A 16,684-nucleotide genomic window follows, 5' to 3' on the forward strand; every position below is an offset into this window, starting at 1 on the left:
AACTCCTCAACCTCTAAGATCTCAAAGCTCTGTTGATATATCTCTCTCAATTGTTTATTTTCCTCATTACATTCATTATAATCTCAACTTCCAATCCGCCCTGCTCACTACTCTCATATTGCTCATACTGAATAACCCTTTTTCAACAATGCCCGCTGACTTACTCTTGCCTTTTCATTGTCTTGGGTAACCTCAGGGGTTGAACACTGCTGGTCAAACCTAAGAGATCCAGTCTAAATGACTCTGTAGGACTTTGAATTTTATTTTACTAAATTAATTCTGACATAAATTCAGTGGGTTATTCTCTACACTATATTATTGCTGTCTCCAAAACCCACAGAATCTTTCTCTAATCTCCAGCTGAGAGAATACTGAAGGCTACGTACTTAATATATATGTATATGTATGTTCTTTCTTTCATCTCATCAACGTTTAACTCAGGCAATCTGCTAAAGTCTCATTAATAAAGCTGTGGCTGATTTACAATTTGCAATAAATCAAAAAGATGCTGAGCTGAGATTTACTTCACAGGAAAGAAAAAAGTGCTAAGCAAACAAATGTTGTCAATAAGTTAAAGTGGTGGTTCACACTCATCTGGAGAATGGCCTGAGCATTTAGAAGTGTCACTTACATACAACTGAAATTCTACACCATCCTAATCTCCTCTTCAAAAGTGATCTGCAAGGACATAACGATCTAATTAATCCTCTTTGAAGAACAGTATTTTTTTAACATTTTCCTTTCAAAGTATTAATTTAGCCACTTCTCCTTTTAGCCATGTTTAATATTTATCCTCTTAGTTCTCCAGAGTTTTCCCTACCCTCCTCTCTCTTCATCTTCACTTGTTCCCTTTCACCAGTCTAGCTGCAGTTCCTGCCCTGTCATTTTCTGCCTTCTCGCCTCTTCTGTACCACTTGTCTCTCAGTGTTTCTTCTGGTTTTCCTCTACAGTGGCGCATTCTGCCCAAGACCTTGAGATAAAGCTCTGGAATAGAGAGGAGTAGGGGAAAATGCAGATCAGGTGAGCAAGCTTTTACTCAGTTCATTTTATAGATTCTTACTGACTATGATACTTGGCACTAATGAACGATAAAGTGAGAGGCAAAAAGGAACAAAGCTAGTAGTATCAAATGAGGTTGAGTCTGAAGACACCGAAAACTCTTGGGGAAAAGAAATAAAGTCACCATAGTGACCTTATCCAAAGAGAATTTCCATACTCTGATTGCAAAAGGCTATCAAGAAGATGTTTCAGAAGTAGTAGTTAGATATAGTACAGGAAAAGAGATGTTTTTATGGCTAGCCTGGAGCAGATTCTAAACTGTGATTTTTGTCAGATTTTATAACTCAAGCAGAGTCAGGTTAGCAAGTAATCACAAGATGCCTTTAGGGAAAACACAAGCAACAACGTAGGGAGTGGTGTTGTGATTTATTTGCTAGTCGAACCAGACCTGAACCCGTGCTATAAGAAAAGCTGAGAAAGCACCATCGCACTAACACTATATCTAGACTTATATTCTTAATGAGATTAATCTCAACATTATGATTATCTGTGATCACAAAAGAACTTGTTTTCACTATCTAAAAGTAGGAATGTCATCCCGAACATCCTGGCCAAATTCCAACTTTGTAATTACTACCTATTGAGTGAACACTGCTATTAACTTGGGTAATTATACATACCAAACTCCTACTCATGCATACACTTAAAGTAAACATTCATTGTACAGCTGTGGGTAGTTTTATGAGACTACATTAGACAGAAAGTTTTCTACGCAAAGAGAAAACCTGAGGAATGGTTGGATAAAATATAAGAAAGGTTCAGCAGCAATAGAACATAATATACTATCTTCACTAAAATTCAGAACTGTGTTGTTCAATCACTTTTTTTTTTTTTTTTGTGGGAGGGGGCGTATGTGTCCCAAATCACCTGAGGTAAGGAGAGGTCATGCTCATACTGCTATCAATCAGGGGCTACCTCTGCCAGCAGTTATCATCACGGCATCATGCTCAGCTAAGAACTGCCTTCAGAATCTAAATGGGTTCATTTGTTCATTCATTCATTCAACAAAAAATTTATGTATCTACTATGTCTCAGGCACGGTTCTAAGCACAGGGATACAAGGTGAACAAGGCAAGGTTCCTGCCCTTAAGGAGCTTAAATTATAATAGAGAAAAAGACAGTAAACAAATAAATCAATAAGTAATTGGAAAGATACTGAAAGAATGATGGTACACAGTAAGTTGGAAGAGGTATTTCATATATAGGATGGCCAAGTAAGGTTTTGCTATGAAGAGGTCATTAAGCTGAAACCTTAAATGGATAACACGAAGCCAATTGTGAGAAGCCAGAAGTGTGTTCTAAGAGGAAATAAGTATAGTGGCCTTGAAGCAGGAAAGGCTTGGTGCATTCAGAGAACCAAAAGGCCAGTGTGGCTAGTAAATGAGAGGTTGAAGCGAGGGACAATGGACAAGGGCTTGATTAAGAAGGACCTGTTGGCCTAGATAAGGAATTTGGATTTTCTTGTGGAGGTAGGAATACGAATCTAAAGATAAGTAACTCACCATCCTGTGAAGATTATAATATGCATCTTCCCATCACTTCACTGAGAATCCTATTCTAGATCTTTGCTACTCAAACTTTGGTTCAAGGACCAGAAGCATCAGTTTTGGCATTAACAGGAAGCTTTTTAGAAATTCAGAATATCAGGCTTTATCTTAGTCCTTCTGAATAGGAATCTGTATTTTAACTGGTGTTCAGTATACACATTATAGGTTGAGAGGCATTCATCTAAAGTGTTGTTCTGAAAAATCAGTATCTGCAACTAATATCAAACCATATGTGCTACTGCAAATGACCAGAAGTTGGTTTAACAGTAAGTTAGAAAGAAAAAAAAAATTACTACACTGTTCTACAGAGAATGCAAATTCTGGATATTTCCAGTTTCTTAGAAAGAGCTTAAATATGATCAGAACTAAATATGTGAGAGCAGAAAAGAATTAAGAAAGATCATAAAAGATGCTGCCACTTCACCTATTTGGCATAGTACTTTAAAGACAACATGTTCTGTAATACAGAGATATTTTGTGATAGCAGAGTAAACTTCATTTTCCAACTAGAAGAGCTGATTACCTGTCTCCTGCCAATTCCTGTCTATTAACAGAGTAAAGCCCAAATCTCAAAAATGTAACTTTCATGACTGAGTCCACCTCATTCTTATCACTTAGTCTTCTCATGCCTTATATTCTCAAATGTTTATCTTCTAATCTCCTTGTTCTAACTGTTCCTCAAACATCTTAATTTTGAAAAATTCCTAAACTACGGAAAAGTTGAAAGAATAGTAGTCAACATCTGTACACTCTTCACCAAGGGTAACTGTTAACGTTTTGTCACTTCTGTTTATCTTCTTCTTTCCCCCTTTTTCTCTGTGCACACACACACTTATTTGTTTCTGAATCGAAGTAGCAGACGTTTTTGATCAAGGATCCAATCATGGGTCACAAAATACATTTGGTTTTCATGTCTCTTTAGTCTCCTCTAGTCCATCTCCCCCCACCCCTTTTTTTTGGATGTCATAACATTGACACTTTAGATGAGTTCAGGACAGTTGTTCTAGAAAATGTTCTACAATATGGATTTGCCTGTTTTCTCAAGATGAGGTCCAGGTTAAACATTTTGGTGAGAACACCATAAACTGATGTTGTCTTTGAATAGTCCTCATAGTTTCTGCGATTATGTTTTACATTCCGTAGTAAATTATAAATAAGCTCCTTGAAAGACACAGCCTTGCTTTTTATTTCTTTGGTAATTCCTCAAAGAATGTAGAATAATCTCTGTACACATTACATACACAATAAATAAATGAAAACTTGCAAGCAGAGTTGAGAACTGTTTCTAAGAATACCCATAACTGTTACACATTGAATACTTTTATACCAGACTAGAAACATTTGGGCTTTGCCTCTAAAATTTTTGTGAGAAATAATTAAGCAAGTAAACAGTTTAGCACAGTCCCCAGTACAAAATACATCTAGGAAAGAGCTGGGGCTAAAGGCAGATAGATATTAAGCAGACTGGACTGCTGAGGTTGGAAGGTGAGGGAATAAAGGGTGTAATCACCTATTACATCCCAAAATATTTTTATGAGTAAACTGGGCTTTAAATGGAAGATTGGGACAACAGCAGGTTTAATAAAAATCTCATCTTTTAAGTCTCACTTGAGTTAGATACTGATTAGAAACTATTTCTCAGAGAATAAAGAAGAGCAAAATAGGTCATTTATTAATTCCTATATAAATAATAGGGCAGTTGAGAACAGTTCACAAGGACAATAAAAGTATGGTATTAAAATCAAGTGTGTTATACAAGATGGGGTTCAGGGGATATTTTTTAAAATTGTTTTCAAGGCATCTAGTAACTCAAAACTTCACATCTAAATGAAGCTTACTAGATTGAAAGTGAAATTAAAACACTATCTAATATGTCATGCAAAGGGAAGGGAAGCGATACCTATGACTTGTTTGAAGAACTGCTTCTACACAGAACAAGACACCAGTAAGTAATTTAGATATGGTATATTAGAGAACATTTGGTATATAAGCTATTCCTAATTAAGACCAGGTGTTTAACTACCAGCTGACATTTTGAAGTATGCCAGCTAGTGATTAAGACTATTCTTCTACTCTGCCCAAACATGTTTTAAGTGTTGTTCATTATATAATCCAGTTGCCTTTAAGACAGTGTTTACGCTTCTCTTTTGCTGCATATATTTACACACACACACACACACACACACACACACACACACACACATACACACACACGACAAGCTACTGAAAGAAACACAGAAGTTTTATCTCATCCAAATGCAACCGGGGAGATGTACCACTACATGATGCCTATCAATGTCTTATGTGGTGAGCTTCTGTAGATTTATATTTCATGAGGAAAAAAAAAAAAAGGTCAACGTCATTTTCAGAAATCTCATAGCTGCCAGACAACTTTGTAATGCTGGACAGAAAATTTGGACACAAATTCTAAAAATCTGAACAAACAAGCTGGCTTTATTTTTCTAAACAATACTACTGAAGAAATCTAAAATTATTATGTGAGTGCTAAGAAATGTTCCTTTTAAACCAAGATATATTCTGAAAAGCAATCATGCAGATACACTTAAAATCTACTACACACTGTATAAAACCTGATGATTTAAGATACTTGCCCTTGAGATATACAATATTACATAATGAATGGTTTTTATGACCCACTTAGCTAAATAAGCTCATGTTTCTTCTCATTTACAGAAGAGTTATTTGATTTGGCTGATGAATGTAGGTTTTTGGTTTTATAAAAAAGAGTAATTAGGGATAATTCAGAGAGCCAAGAATTACATGGGCAGATGATATGCCATATACAATTAGCCTTTACAAATAGCCCTCTAGCAAGAAAGTGATCCTAACCTTGTGTATCCATGTTATTCTCTTGCTTCAGTGCGAGGATTACAGGTATGCTAAATAGCGGGATAACAATCAATTCTGTGACAATAAAACAGGTTCAGCTATCTTCAGTCAAACAGATAAACACATTCTAACTATATGACTATCACAAATACCTTTCTAATAAGTTACCTCAATAAGGTATTTGATCCTACATAGTATTTTCAAATATTATCTTTTCGTCTCATGGGGCCTAATTCCCATTCCCTTCAGTGTTTGTAGAGAGAACTTTATAATTATAGTCAGAACTCCAGGTGTGAAGAAAATATCTGAAACTATTGCTAAAGAGGGGAGTCAATTTCATTTCATGACAACTTGCTCCACTTTTCCTAAAACCATTTCATAAAATTATCTATCTACCTGTTTATCTAAAGATTCTTAACAACCTGAAAGGCAAGATTATGTTAAAATTATAAGCCGCAATCCCTGTTTGTCAGGAGTTTATAGCTAATACTTACAAAAATTATAGTAAAGATAAGATGAAATGCAGGAGTCTAGTCACAAAACTGAACCATATAGAACATAGGTATTCATCAAATAAAGATTTCTCAATCATAAGTGGAGACAATATAATGATTTTTATTGCAGGGCATCTGCTAAAAATATTTCACATTTTTAAAAGGACACCATACTGAAGAGCATCAATATTCTCTTCAAAAATTCAAGAATGTGAAGAATGTAAAATTATAGGCAAGTTCGGTTGGTCCTTTCCCCCAAGAAACTTACAATCCACTGGGCTCATCATATATATCCCTTAAAATGCTTTATCTCTTTGAGATACAAAATTTGAGTTAGGAAGTGTCAGAAAACATTACGCATCCCCTACGTGGTATTTACCTGATCTTGCAGTGACATTACTGGATTATTTTTGGTAGTGTTGATGTGAAGAACATGGTATTTATTCTTTGCACATAGGTCATAGGCAATATTGGTAAAAGAGGTGCTTGCAGTTTTGGGGACTCTGTTATAAATGATCACCATGTCTTCTTCCTCATCTAAAGCTGCGTCTTGCCGAGGGCCATCCATCGTATGTCGCTGCTCAATCTCTCGAACTTCATGTCTTGCAATAGCCCTTTCTGCAAAGAAAAACAGATTATGAATTTAGTATTAAAAGACACTATAAGGGGGCTTCCCTGGTGGCGCAGTGGTTGAGAGTCCGCCTGCCGATGCAGGGGACGCGGGTTCGTGCCCCGGTCCGGGAGGATCCCACGTGCCGCGGAGCGGCTGGGCCCTTGGGCCATGGCCGCTGAGCCTGTGCGTCCGGAGCCTGTGCTCCGCAATGGGAGGGGCCACAGCGGTGAGAGGCCTGCGTACCGCAAAAACAAACAAACAAAAAAAGACACTATAAGGAAGTTGTAAACACTGAAAATAATTTCCTAGTCCTGGAACATAGTTTTCCTATTCAAGAACCGGGTTAAGAGCAGCTGAAAAAATGTTTTGAGGGCCAAAAGTTCAGAATTACCTCTGAAGGATAATACATATGCATAGGAAGAATGAAAGAATAAACAGTCATCAAGTTTAGAACTCCACAGACCAGAGAGTTCTTCAGTGTAGTTCAAAAGACACTTTTCATTCCAATAGAATTTCTACAGCCTGAACTAATTTTCAAACACATAAAGACAGACTGAATAGAATACTAAACTTCACAGTAAAAAAATACACTTAGAAAATAAATTACTTATAATTTAGGCAATGATTTTGAAATTTATTGCTTAGGATGTAGTTATCGCCTCCTTTATCAAAATGTAGCAGGGCAGTGATTATAAATGCTGGTGTGATTTTTAGGTAACAACAGTAGAAACGACACCATAATAAAACCTTTTTCTTTTTGGTGTTGCATTACAGATAAGTCCTGGTTACGTTTATTCCTTAAATTCCATGGTTCCTCTAATTCAAATCACTGTCCACCAAGCAGTTTGAAAAGCAGTAACATTTTGCTTTCGAAATCTTCAGCTTCAAATAAAGAAAGAAAAGGGGAAGAAATGAGGGGGAAAATATAACAAGATTGCAAGTTACTTTGCACAAAGACAACTGTTCACACACAGCATGCACCCTCCCACCACCAGATCTCTGTGCAAGCTATCTTACCTGCCTTGAACTCTCATCCATTCTCCCTCAACCTCGACCATACCTAGTGAACTCCTCAAACTTCACATTGAATTTAATCATCACTTGCAAGGGAAGCATCATCTAATCTCCCTAACTAGGTCAAATCACACACACACAAAGTATGTGTACATACCTCGTACTGCACGTCTCATACATAATTGCAATTTTACATTATATTTGTGTTAGCATCTACCTACCATACTGGCGACAATTTAGTAAAGTGACATGAAAAAGCAATGTGGTATAATTACAATAACAAGTTCAGGCTTCAAATATTGTCTGACTACGCATATTAAATTTTGGTTCAGAAGATATGGCCACTATGTTAATACAGTATGCTCTGAGCTGAGGATTCACATTCAGAAGACTTGAATTAAAGTTTCAGGCCTGCTGCTTACTAGCAGTGTGCTTTCCAAAGCAGGAAGAGAAGCACATATATGCATACAAGTGTATCCATTTTCATGGGGGAGAGTTAGTTGGGAATGTGGAGAAAAAGAGATGAGCTTAATGTTGAACATACTGTCCGGGACACACAGGAGATAAAAGATAATTGGGCTCATAGGTCAAGTGCTGAGAATAAAGGTTCATGCAGAAGAAAAACATCTGGAAAAACCATAGGAATGGATGAAACTACCTAGATAGTGTAGAATACATAGCATGGAAAGAGACAGTAATCTTAGAACAGAATCTTAGGAAATACCAACATTTAAGGGCCAAGAAAAAAAAGACAATGCATAGAAAAACACTAAGAATAAATAGAAAGAAAAAGAAATCTGGACAGACTTTTAAGAAACATATACCACATGTTTAGAAAGCATACTATTTTTCAAATTGACAGTACTTTGCAAATGAATCTATAATCAAGGTAATGTATGATGCTCAAGCATTTCCATAGGATATGGAAGCTGTCTCATTAAATTCAACATGTATTTATGGAGAGCCTAAGCGTATTATATTCAATAATTTTAAAGGAATTTTATCTTCCAAATGACCTCAAACTATCACCACAGTCCAAAACTATTATGGTATTATTATGTCCACACACCCTCCTTTTTCTACTAAGGGAAATAAAACAGTACTGTTGTCATTTAAGGGCTGACAGAAGTGTGAGAGGTTTCCTACAGCAGGCCAGACATACGTGAAATTACCTTTACTTTTAATGGCTACACCAACAACCAACAATGCTGAATTTACTTTCACTAGTTTTTCTGAAATCAAGCATTTGGAAAAGAAACAGATTTTGTTATTTTTTTAAAAGAAGTTATTATTTAGTCTATGGATTTTTTATTTTTTAAGGTGCTAAAACTCTAGCTGGAGCATGAAACTAGCATGTTTTTAAAATTAATCATTGTTTTTGGTTCACTATGTGTATTAAAGCATATGAACTGTATATTTCACACAATTTTAAAACATTTCTTAAATTATGAAAAGATGCAAATTCAGGTAACTACTTTCCTCATTCAAATAATACATTTATATGCATTTTCTATTTTTCAAATGTTTTTACTTTGCTTAAGCAAACAAGATAATTACTAATGTAGTGTTATGCCTAAAACTACATAAAAAGATAAAAATAGTGTGGAATATTAAGATACTTTTTGCTAGTAATATTAGTCTATAAAATCAAATCTCACTTAGTTGAAAAATAACAGTAACTACTGTTGATGGTGAACTACTATCTCTTTTCTCCTGTGACAATACTTAAAACCAGTAAGGATGTTTGCAATATGGCCATTTTCTTTACTTAGTAAGTACTCAATAGTTCCTTTTTTTTTTTTTTTTAATCAAAGAAGCTCTGCACCTAGTTAGTATAACTTCTGAGACTCTCTTAAATCAGTGGGGAAGCTTTATTAGTTACAGAACATTTGGAGTACACTTAGATAATGTAGGCAGCATATTTAAAATACTAAAGATGCATTTTGAAGTAATGCTTTTTTCATGTTTGAGTAATGAATTATAGAGAATCTGCTATGCAAGTTATTTCAGAACTACCACAAAATGTACAGCCTGCAAATAACATGGAGTGCAATCTGAGTCATGATATTACAGGCAGGCCAAGCACAACTGGCACTAATATGCCAAACACTGAAGATGGACACTGAACTTCATGGCAATTCTAGTTCTTCTAGGCTCCTATTGAAGGCGGCATACATCTCAGTTCAGTGACCTTTCCACATGGCAGATTACCAACAAACACAAGTCTTTTAAAAGGCCATTCATAATAGCAATAATTACCTATTTCTGCACTGACAGGGCATTAAAGGCTTATTTATTGAAAGAACATAATGATCAAGCTAAGTATAAAGCACTGCATTAAATACACCAACCTAAGTCTTACAAAGGATTAAAGTCACAAGATGTAAATATTAGACTACAGAAAAAAGAAAAATAACTGGAGAAAAGATGTTTTTAAAAATTGCAACATATTCTTTGACTAGTTTTTTTTTTTAACATTAAGGTCAGTATTTGGGGAAACACCTTTTCTCTTTGAACATTTAAATAAATGTTCAACGTACTAAATAATTTAGAGAAATGTTTTGTATTCTGTACAAATTAAAGGACCCATGAATATAATCTTCCGCCCCCACCAAAGCTCAATTGTGCAACGGTCTCAGCAGAAAATAAACATTTTACAAATGTTCAAACTGTGTAGTATATCTGTATAGCGGGTAACATTTTAGGATTATAGGGATTAAAAAAAAAAACGCAAACGGAAAGACCAGTAAATTGCCTTGCTTTCAGATACTGAAACTTCTGCATGTTAAAGCAAAAAATATATAGTTAGATATAGTTAAATAAATAATAAATAAAAGGCAAAGAACATTAAGAAAAAAAGACCAAATTTTTATTATCTATAATTATATAAAGAAAACATAGAAGTTGACAATAACAATATTAAGATTTCAGTAGATAATAAAGGTGGTTTGTAACAGATTTACACTACATACGTATAATAGAACAGAGCAAAAATATTCATTGTGGCTCATAATGATTTTTTGGGTCACAGACCCCTTTGAGAATGTTATGAAAACTATGGACCCTGTCTCCAGTACAGCTGACTTGTGCATTTCAGGGCTTCCTCTTAGAGCCCAAATATCGGCAGGGGGCTCCATGACCCCAGTTTAATTACTTCTAAAAAAAAAATGGCTCCTGGACAGTAAGGCCTGATAGTAAACTGCCTAGAGGCATTAGTATGTATATTGAAAAAAGAGGTTACTCACAAGTAAGAATTGCAGGCAAAGAGAAATCACCGATGAAACTGGCAGCGTCTACTGAAAAAATGTCTATGGGGAGGGTGCCTTGGCACAAAACTTGACCTGATAGGACTCCCTGGCAAGTGTGCCTATTGCAGAGCTAGATAATTTGGGCTCTAAGAGCTTGGAGCCATCAAATATCTGAATTAAAGTGGATCCTTAGCACTTTCTAGGGGTAAATCCTGAGTTGTGTAAATCCCCAAATACTGTTCTGAAGTATAATTTATTCCCCATAAACTGTGTTTATAATGAGAAGTAGGAAGCAACAAAGTTGCACCAAAAGAAAGCTATTATGAGGTTAAGTGATTCCTTTTGCAGCACCACTTACTGTGAATGTACTGTCTAGCCAGACACTATCTGATCCTCATGGAAGGAGCACTTTGTAATCATTATGAATTAAATAAATTGGTTGTCTGATTATATACATCAATTTCTTTTTTCTTTTTTTTTTTTTGCGGTACACGGGCCTCTCACTGTGTGGCCTCTCCCGTTGCGGAGCACAGGCTCCTCAGTGGCCATGGCTCATGGGCCCAGCCGCTCCGCGGCATGTGGGATCCTCCCGGACCCGGGCACGAACCCGTGTCTCCTGCATCAGCAGGCGGACTCTCAACCACTGCGCCACCAGGGAAGCCCCATCACTTTCTTATGAATATTTTTAGCCTGAGTCAGTCTCCTTGAAGTCAATCACCATGAGGACTGACAAAATAAATTTCTATATGGATGCTTTCTTGTGGGGTTTCCAGGCAGTCAGCAAGGGTGTTATCATTAAAACTTATAAGTATGTTTAAGCGGATCATCCTATAAAAAGGAGTCGAGAGCACCTTCCACTTCAAGGAAGATAGTGTAAACCTATGTTTTGCTATTCCTCCCATGAAGTACAACTAAAAACCCTGGACATTATATATAAGACAAACATAAGACTTAAAAGCTGGAGAGAAGAAAACAGACTACTTAGGGCCCTTGGGACCCAAGGAATGACAACAGTAGTGAGTTCCCTAAGTTTTCTTTAGCCTCATATATCCCAGACTTGGAGCAGTAGAAGCGAGCAACTGAGAAGCAGGCATAGACAAAAAGAAACCCCACAAAAGCCTGCTCTCTCTTGCCAAAGCACCAAGAGACTGCATAGTAAGACAGAAAACTTCAGATAATAATCACTCTACTTTAGTCAAACTCCACAGAAAAAGACTGTGGTCCCACTTCCATTCGCACAGGCCCAGTGGGTAGCCTAGACTTCCACCCTCACAAGGGTGTGATCAGATGCCCAATATCCCTGATGGTGTGGTGCCAGGTAAGACCAAGTAGGGAGCCAGGACTTTCATCCCAGGCAGCGGGTAACAAGGCACGTCTGCAGTGTCAGGGAAGACCAAGCAAGGAATCAGAAAGCCTGCCTCCACATGGCAGTGATGAGAGGCCCCCCACCCCTCCCCACTTGGTGGTGTCAGAGGAGACCTAGTGGAGAATCAGGACTTTCACCATCCCCCAGCATAAGGAGGCCACTCTCATGCCTGCCTAGCGGTAACAATGAGCTCACCAGGTGTTGATGGAGGCCAACAAGGGAACCTGGACTTCTATCACCACTTGGCAGTAACAAAGCAGCACCCCTTCCCTTGCCAGAGCAGTACTGGAAAAAGTCAACTAAAACAGAAGGTTTAAATAAAATTCAGAGTCTCCACAGATATAGAGAACAAACTAGTGGTTACCAGTGGAGAGAGGGAAAGGGGGAGGGGCAATATAGGGGTAAGGGGGAAAAAAGAGTTCTTATGGGATTATATGAAATCGTGTGTGTAACTTTTGAAAACCATAAAGCACTACAGAATTTAAAGAATCTTTCATTCAATTTAAAAGGAAAAAAAAAGATCCAGAGTCTCACAACATAATATAAAAACATCCAGGTTTCAATCAAATTGTACTCAACATATCAAGATCCAAGAGGATCTCAAACTCAATGAATAGAGATAATCAAGAAACGACAATATCAAGGATACAGAGATGTTAGAATTATCAAAGATTTAAAGCAGTCATGATAAAAATGCTTTCATGAACAATTACAAATAAGCTTGAACCAAATGAAAAAAGAGAAAGCCTCAGCAAATAAGCTCATTAATGAAATAGAATACATAAAGAAGAACTAAATAGAAATGTTAGAACTCAAAAACAAAATAATCAAGATGAAAAGCTCAGTGAATAGGATCAATAGTAGAATGGAAAGGAAGGAGAGAAATTTAGTGAACTGGAACATGGAATAAAAGAAATTAGCCAATCAGAATAACAAAGAGAGAATATACTTGGAGGAAAAAAAGCAACAGAGCCTTGGGGAACTGTGGGATATAACAAAGGATCTAACATTGGTGTCACAGAGTCCTGGAAGGAAAGGGGAAAGAAAGCAGGGCTGCAAGAGTTCTCAAAGAAATCATGGCTGCAAACTTGACATTTGACAAGAGACATAAAGATTTAAGATTCTGAACAAACTCCAAATGAGATAAACCAAAGACATCCATGGCAAGATACATCATAATTAAGCTTCTGAAAACTAAAAATAAAGAAAAAATCTTGAAATCAGCCAGAGAAAATGAAGCCTACTATAGAAAAAACTGGAATAACAGCAGATTTCTCATCAGAAGTCATGGAGCCAGAATGAAGTGGCACAACGTTTTTCAAGTGGTGAAATAAAAGAATCCTATACCCAAAGAAAATCACCTTCAAGAATGAAGGGGAAAATAAGATATTCTTATACAAAATAAAGCTATAGTAATTTACTGCCACTAGATCTACCCTAAGATTGATTAAAGGAAGTTCTCTAGACAGAAAAAAAAAAAAAAAAAAAAAAGACAAAAGAAGAAATCTTAAAACACCAGAAAAAAAAAAAGAATAAACACATGGGTAAATACAATAAACTTTCCTTCCCTTCAAGTTTTCAAAAATATGTTTGACAGACAAAGCAAGAATTATAACATGATGTGATATGATTTTAAATGTATGCAGAGTAAATATTTAATACAATTATACCGTAAGTGGCAGATAGTAATGGGATGTAAATGAAAGTAAAGTTTCTGTACTTTGCTTGAATTGGTAAACTGATGACACCAGTAAACTGTGACAAGTGATATTTATATGATGTAATACATAAAGCAACCATGAAAAAAGCTATACAAAGACATTAAACTCAAAAACACTATGGATAAATCAAAAGGTAATTTTTAATAAATATAAAAGTAATTCACAGGAATGCAGGAAAAAGAAAAGAGAAAAACAGAAAACAAAAGAAGTATCAAGGGAGATTAAAAACTACATTGAAGTGAATGAAAATGAAAATAAAGCAAGAGGAATTCCCAAGATGGCAGAGTACAAAGACCCTGAGCTTACCTCCCCTCATGAGCCCATCAAAATTACAACTATTTACAGAACAACTATTGATGAAAAAGACCGGAACCTACCAGAAAAGATCTTCTACAACTAAAGGTATAAAGAAGGAACCTAAATGAGATGGACAGGAGAGGTGGAGTCGTGGTATAGTCAAGGCCCATACCCTTGGGTTGGGTGACCCACAAATGGGAGAATTATTACAACTGCAGAGGTTATCCCCAAGGAATGAGGGGTCTGAGCCCCACAATGGGCTTTGCAGCCCAGGGTTCCTGTACCAGGAAGATGAGCCCCCAGAGCATCTGGTTTTTAAGACCAGTGGTGCTTACTTTCCGGAGACCCAGAGGACTGTGGGAAATAGAGACTCCACTCTGAAAGGACACATACAAAATCTCACCTGCTCCGGGACCCAGGGCAGAAGCAGTAAATTGAAAGGAACCTGGGTCAGACCCACCTGCTGATCGTGGAGAGTCTCCCAGAGAGACAGGAGGCAACTGGAGATCACCCTGGGGCAAAGACACTGGTGGCAGCCATTTTGGGGAGCTTGTTCTACCATGTGGACACTGTGTTAATAAGAGCCATTCTGGAATCCTCCCTCTAGCTTATTAATGTCAGGACCCAGCTCCCCCCTCCCCCACCCACCAGTACTGGGACTCCTCAGGCCAAGCAACTAACTAGGTGGGGACACAGCCCCACCCACCAGCAGACAGGGTACCTTAACACCCCTGAGCCCACAGCGGCCCCTGGACACGGCCCTACCCACCAGAGGTCCCAGGACCCAGCTGCACACACCAGTGTGCAGGCACTAGACCCAGAACTCCCAGAGCCCTGCAGCCAGAGACACAGGAACCCAGCTCTGGCCACCAGTAGGCAGACAATAGCCCCAGAATCCCCTGAGACTCAGCCCCACCCACCAGCGAGCCCGCTCTAGCCACTGGACCCACCTCATTTATCCTTCTTAAACTATCCCAAGAAACTGCAGAGGAAGGAATGCTTCCAAACTCATTCTATGAGGCCAATATCACCCTGATACCAAAACCAGACAAATATACCACAAAAAAAGAAAATTATAGGCCAATATCACTGATGAACATAGATGCAAAAATCCTCAACAAAATATTGGCAAGCTGAATACAAAAATACATTAAAAGGATCATACATCATGATCAAATGGAATTTATATCAGGGATGCAAGGATGGTTCAATAGCCACAAATCAATTAATGTGATAAACAACATTAACAAATTGAAGAACAAAAACCATCTGATGATCTCAATAGATGCAGAAAAAGCTTTTGACAAAATTCAACATCCATTTATGATTAAAAAAACTCTCCAGAAAGTAGATATAGATGGAACATACCTCAACATAATAAAGGCCATATATGATAAGCCCAAAACTAACATCATATGCAACAGTGAAAAGCTGAAAGCATTTCCTCTAACAGGAACAAGGCAAGGATGCCCACTCTCTGCACTTTTATTCAACATTGTGTTAAAAGTCCTAGCCACAGCAACCAGACAAGAAAAAGAAATAAAATGAATCTAAATTGGAAAGGAAAAAATAACACTGTCACTCATTGCAGATGACATGATACTATACATAGAAAATCCTAAAGATGCTACCAAAAAACTACTTGAGCTCATTAATGAATTCAGTAAAGTTGCAGAATACAAAATTAATATACAGAAATCTGTTACATTTCTATACAACAACGAACTATCAGAAAGAAAAATTTAAAGGAACAATCCCACTTACAAGTACATTGAAAAGAATAAAATACTTAGGAATAACCTTATATAAGGAGGTAAAAGACCTGTGACCCCATGTGCAAGGACTTTTCTAGACCCTTGTAGATACATGTTTTACATATACATTATGTTTGGGCATGAATTATACACTGATTATTAACATTAATGAAAATGTATTACAAAATAGAAATAAAATTTTCTTTCCAAATTTCATCTCACTAATGAATTATTACTAAAAATATATTGGTTAATGCTCTTAAGAGGATCTATTAGGTAAGAATATTAAAGTAGCTGTTAAATATCCCATTGATCCAATAACCACCAATATAATTCTTTTCTTTTTATTTCTAAGGTTACTAAGTTAAAGGAATATGCATTATATTTTACTTAATATACTTTTCAAACTTGATTACAGTTTTGTACAGTTATTACATAAATTTTAAAACGTGAAATTCTTATAACAACCTTCCTTTATTACCAATCTGAGAAATGTATTCATGAGCTATATGAAATAATAATATTGCTAATAGCTAACACTGAGTTCTGTGTATTTTAGATGTATCATCTATTATATGCATGCTCTGTGTTCAGCGTTTTATATGCATTATCTCAAGTCTTGATTTTTTTTTTTTTTTTTTTTTTTTTTTATGGTACGCGGGCCCCTCACCGCTGTGGCCTCTCCCATTGCGGAGCACAGGCTCCGGACGCGCAGGCTCAG

At 36.8% G+C, this 16,684-nt stretch overlaps 1 protein-coding gene across 2 annotated transcripts in view; it reads right to left on the reverse strand.

Annotated features, from left to right (window-relative positions):
- HS2ST1 (heparan sulfate 2-O-sulfotransferase 1) overlaps positions 1–16,684 on the reverse strand; it is a 191,850-nt gene that overhangs the window by 33,280 nt on the left and 141,886 nt on the right. For both annotated transcript variants that reach the window (XM_030866130.2, XM_030866131.2), the window contains exon 2: positions 6,330–6,568. In XM_030866130.2, the coding sequence (XP_030721990.1) occupies positions 6,330–6,568 (239 nt within the window). The remainder of the gene's footprint in view (positions 1–6,329; positions 6,569–16,684) is intronic.

The sequence above is a fragment of the Globicephala melas genome, chromosome 1 (assembly GCF_963455315.2).
Source record: "Globicephala melas chromosome 1, mGloMel1.2, whole genome shotgun sequence".
Lineage (NCBI taxonomy): Eukaryota > Metazoa > Chordata > Mammalia > Artiodactyla > Delphinidae > Globicephala > Globicephala melas.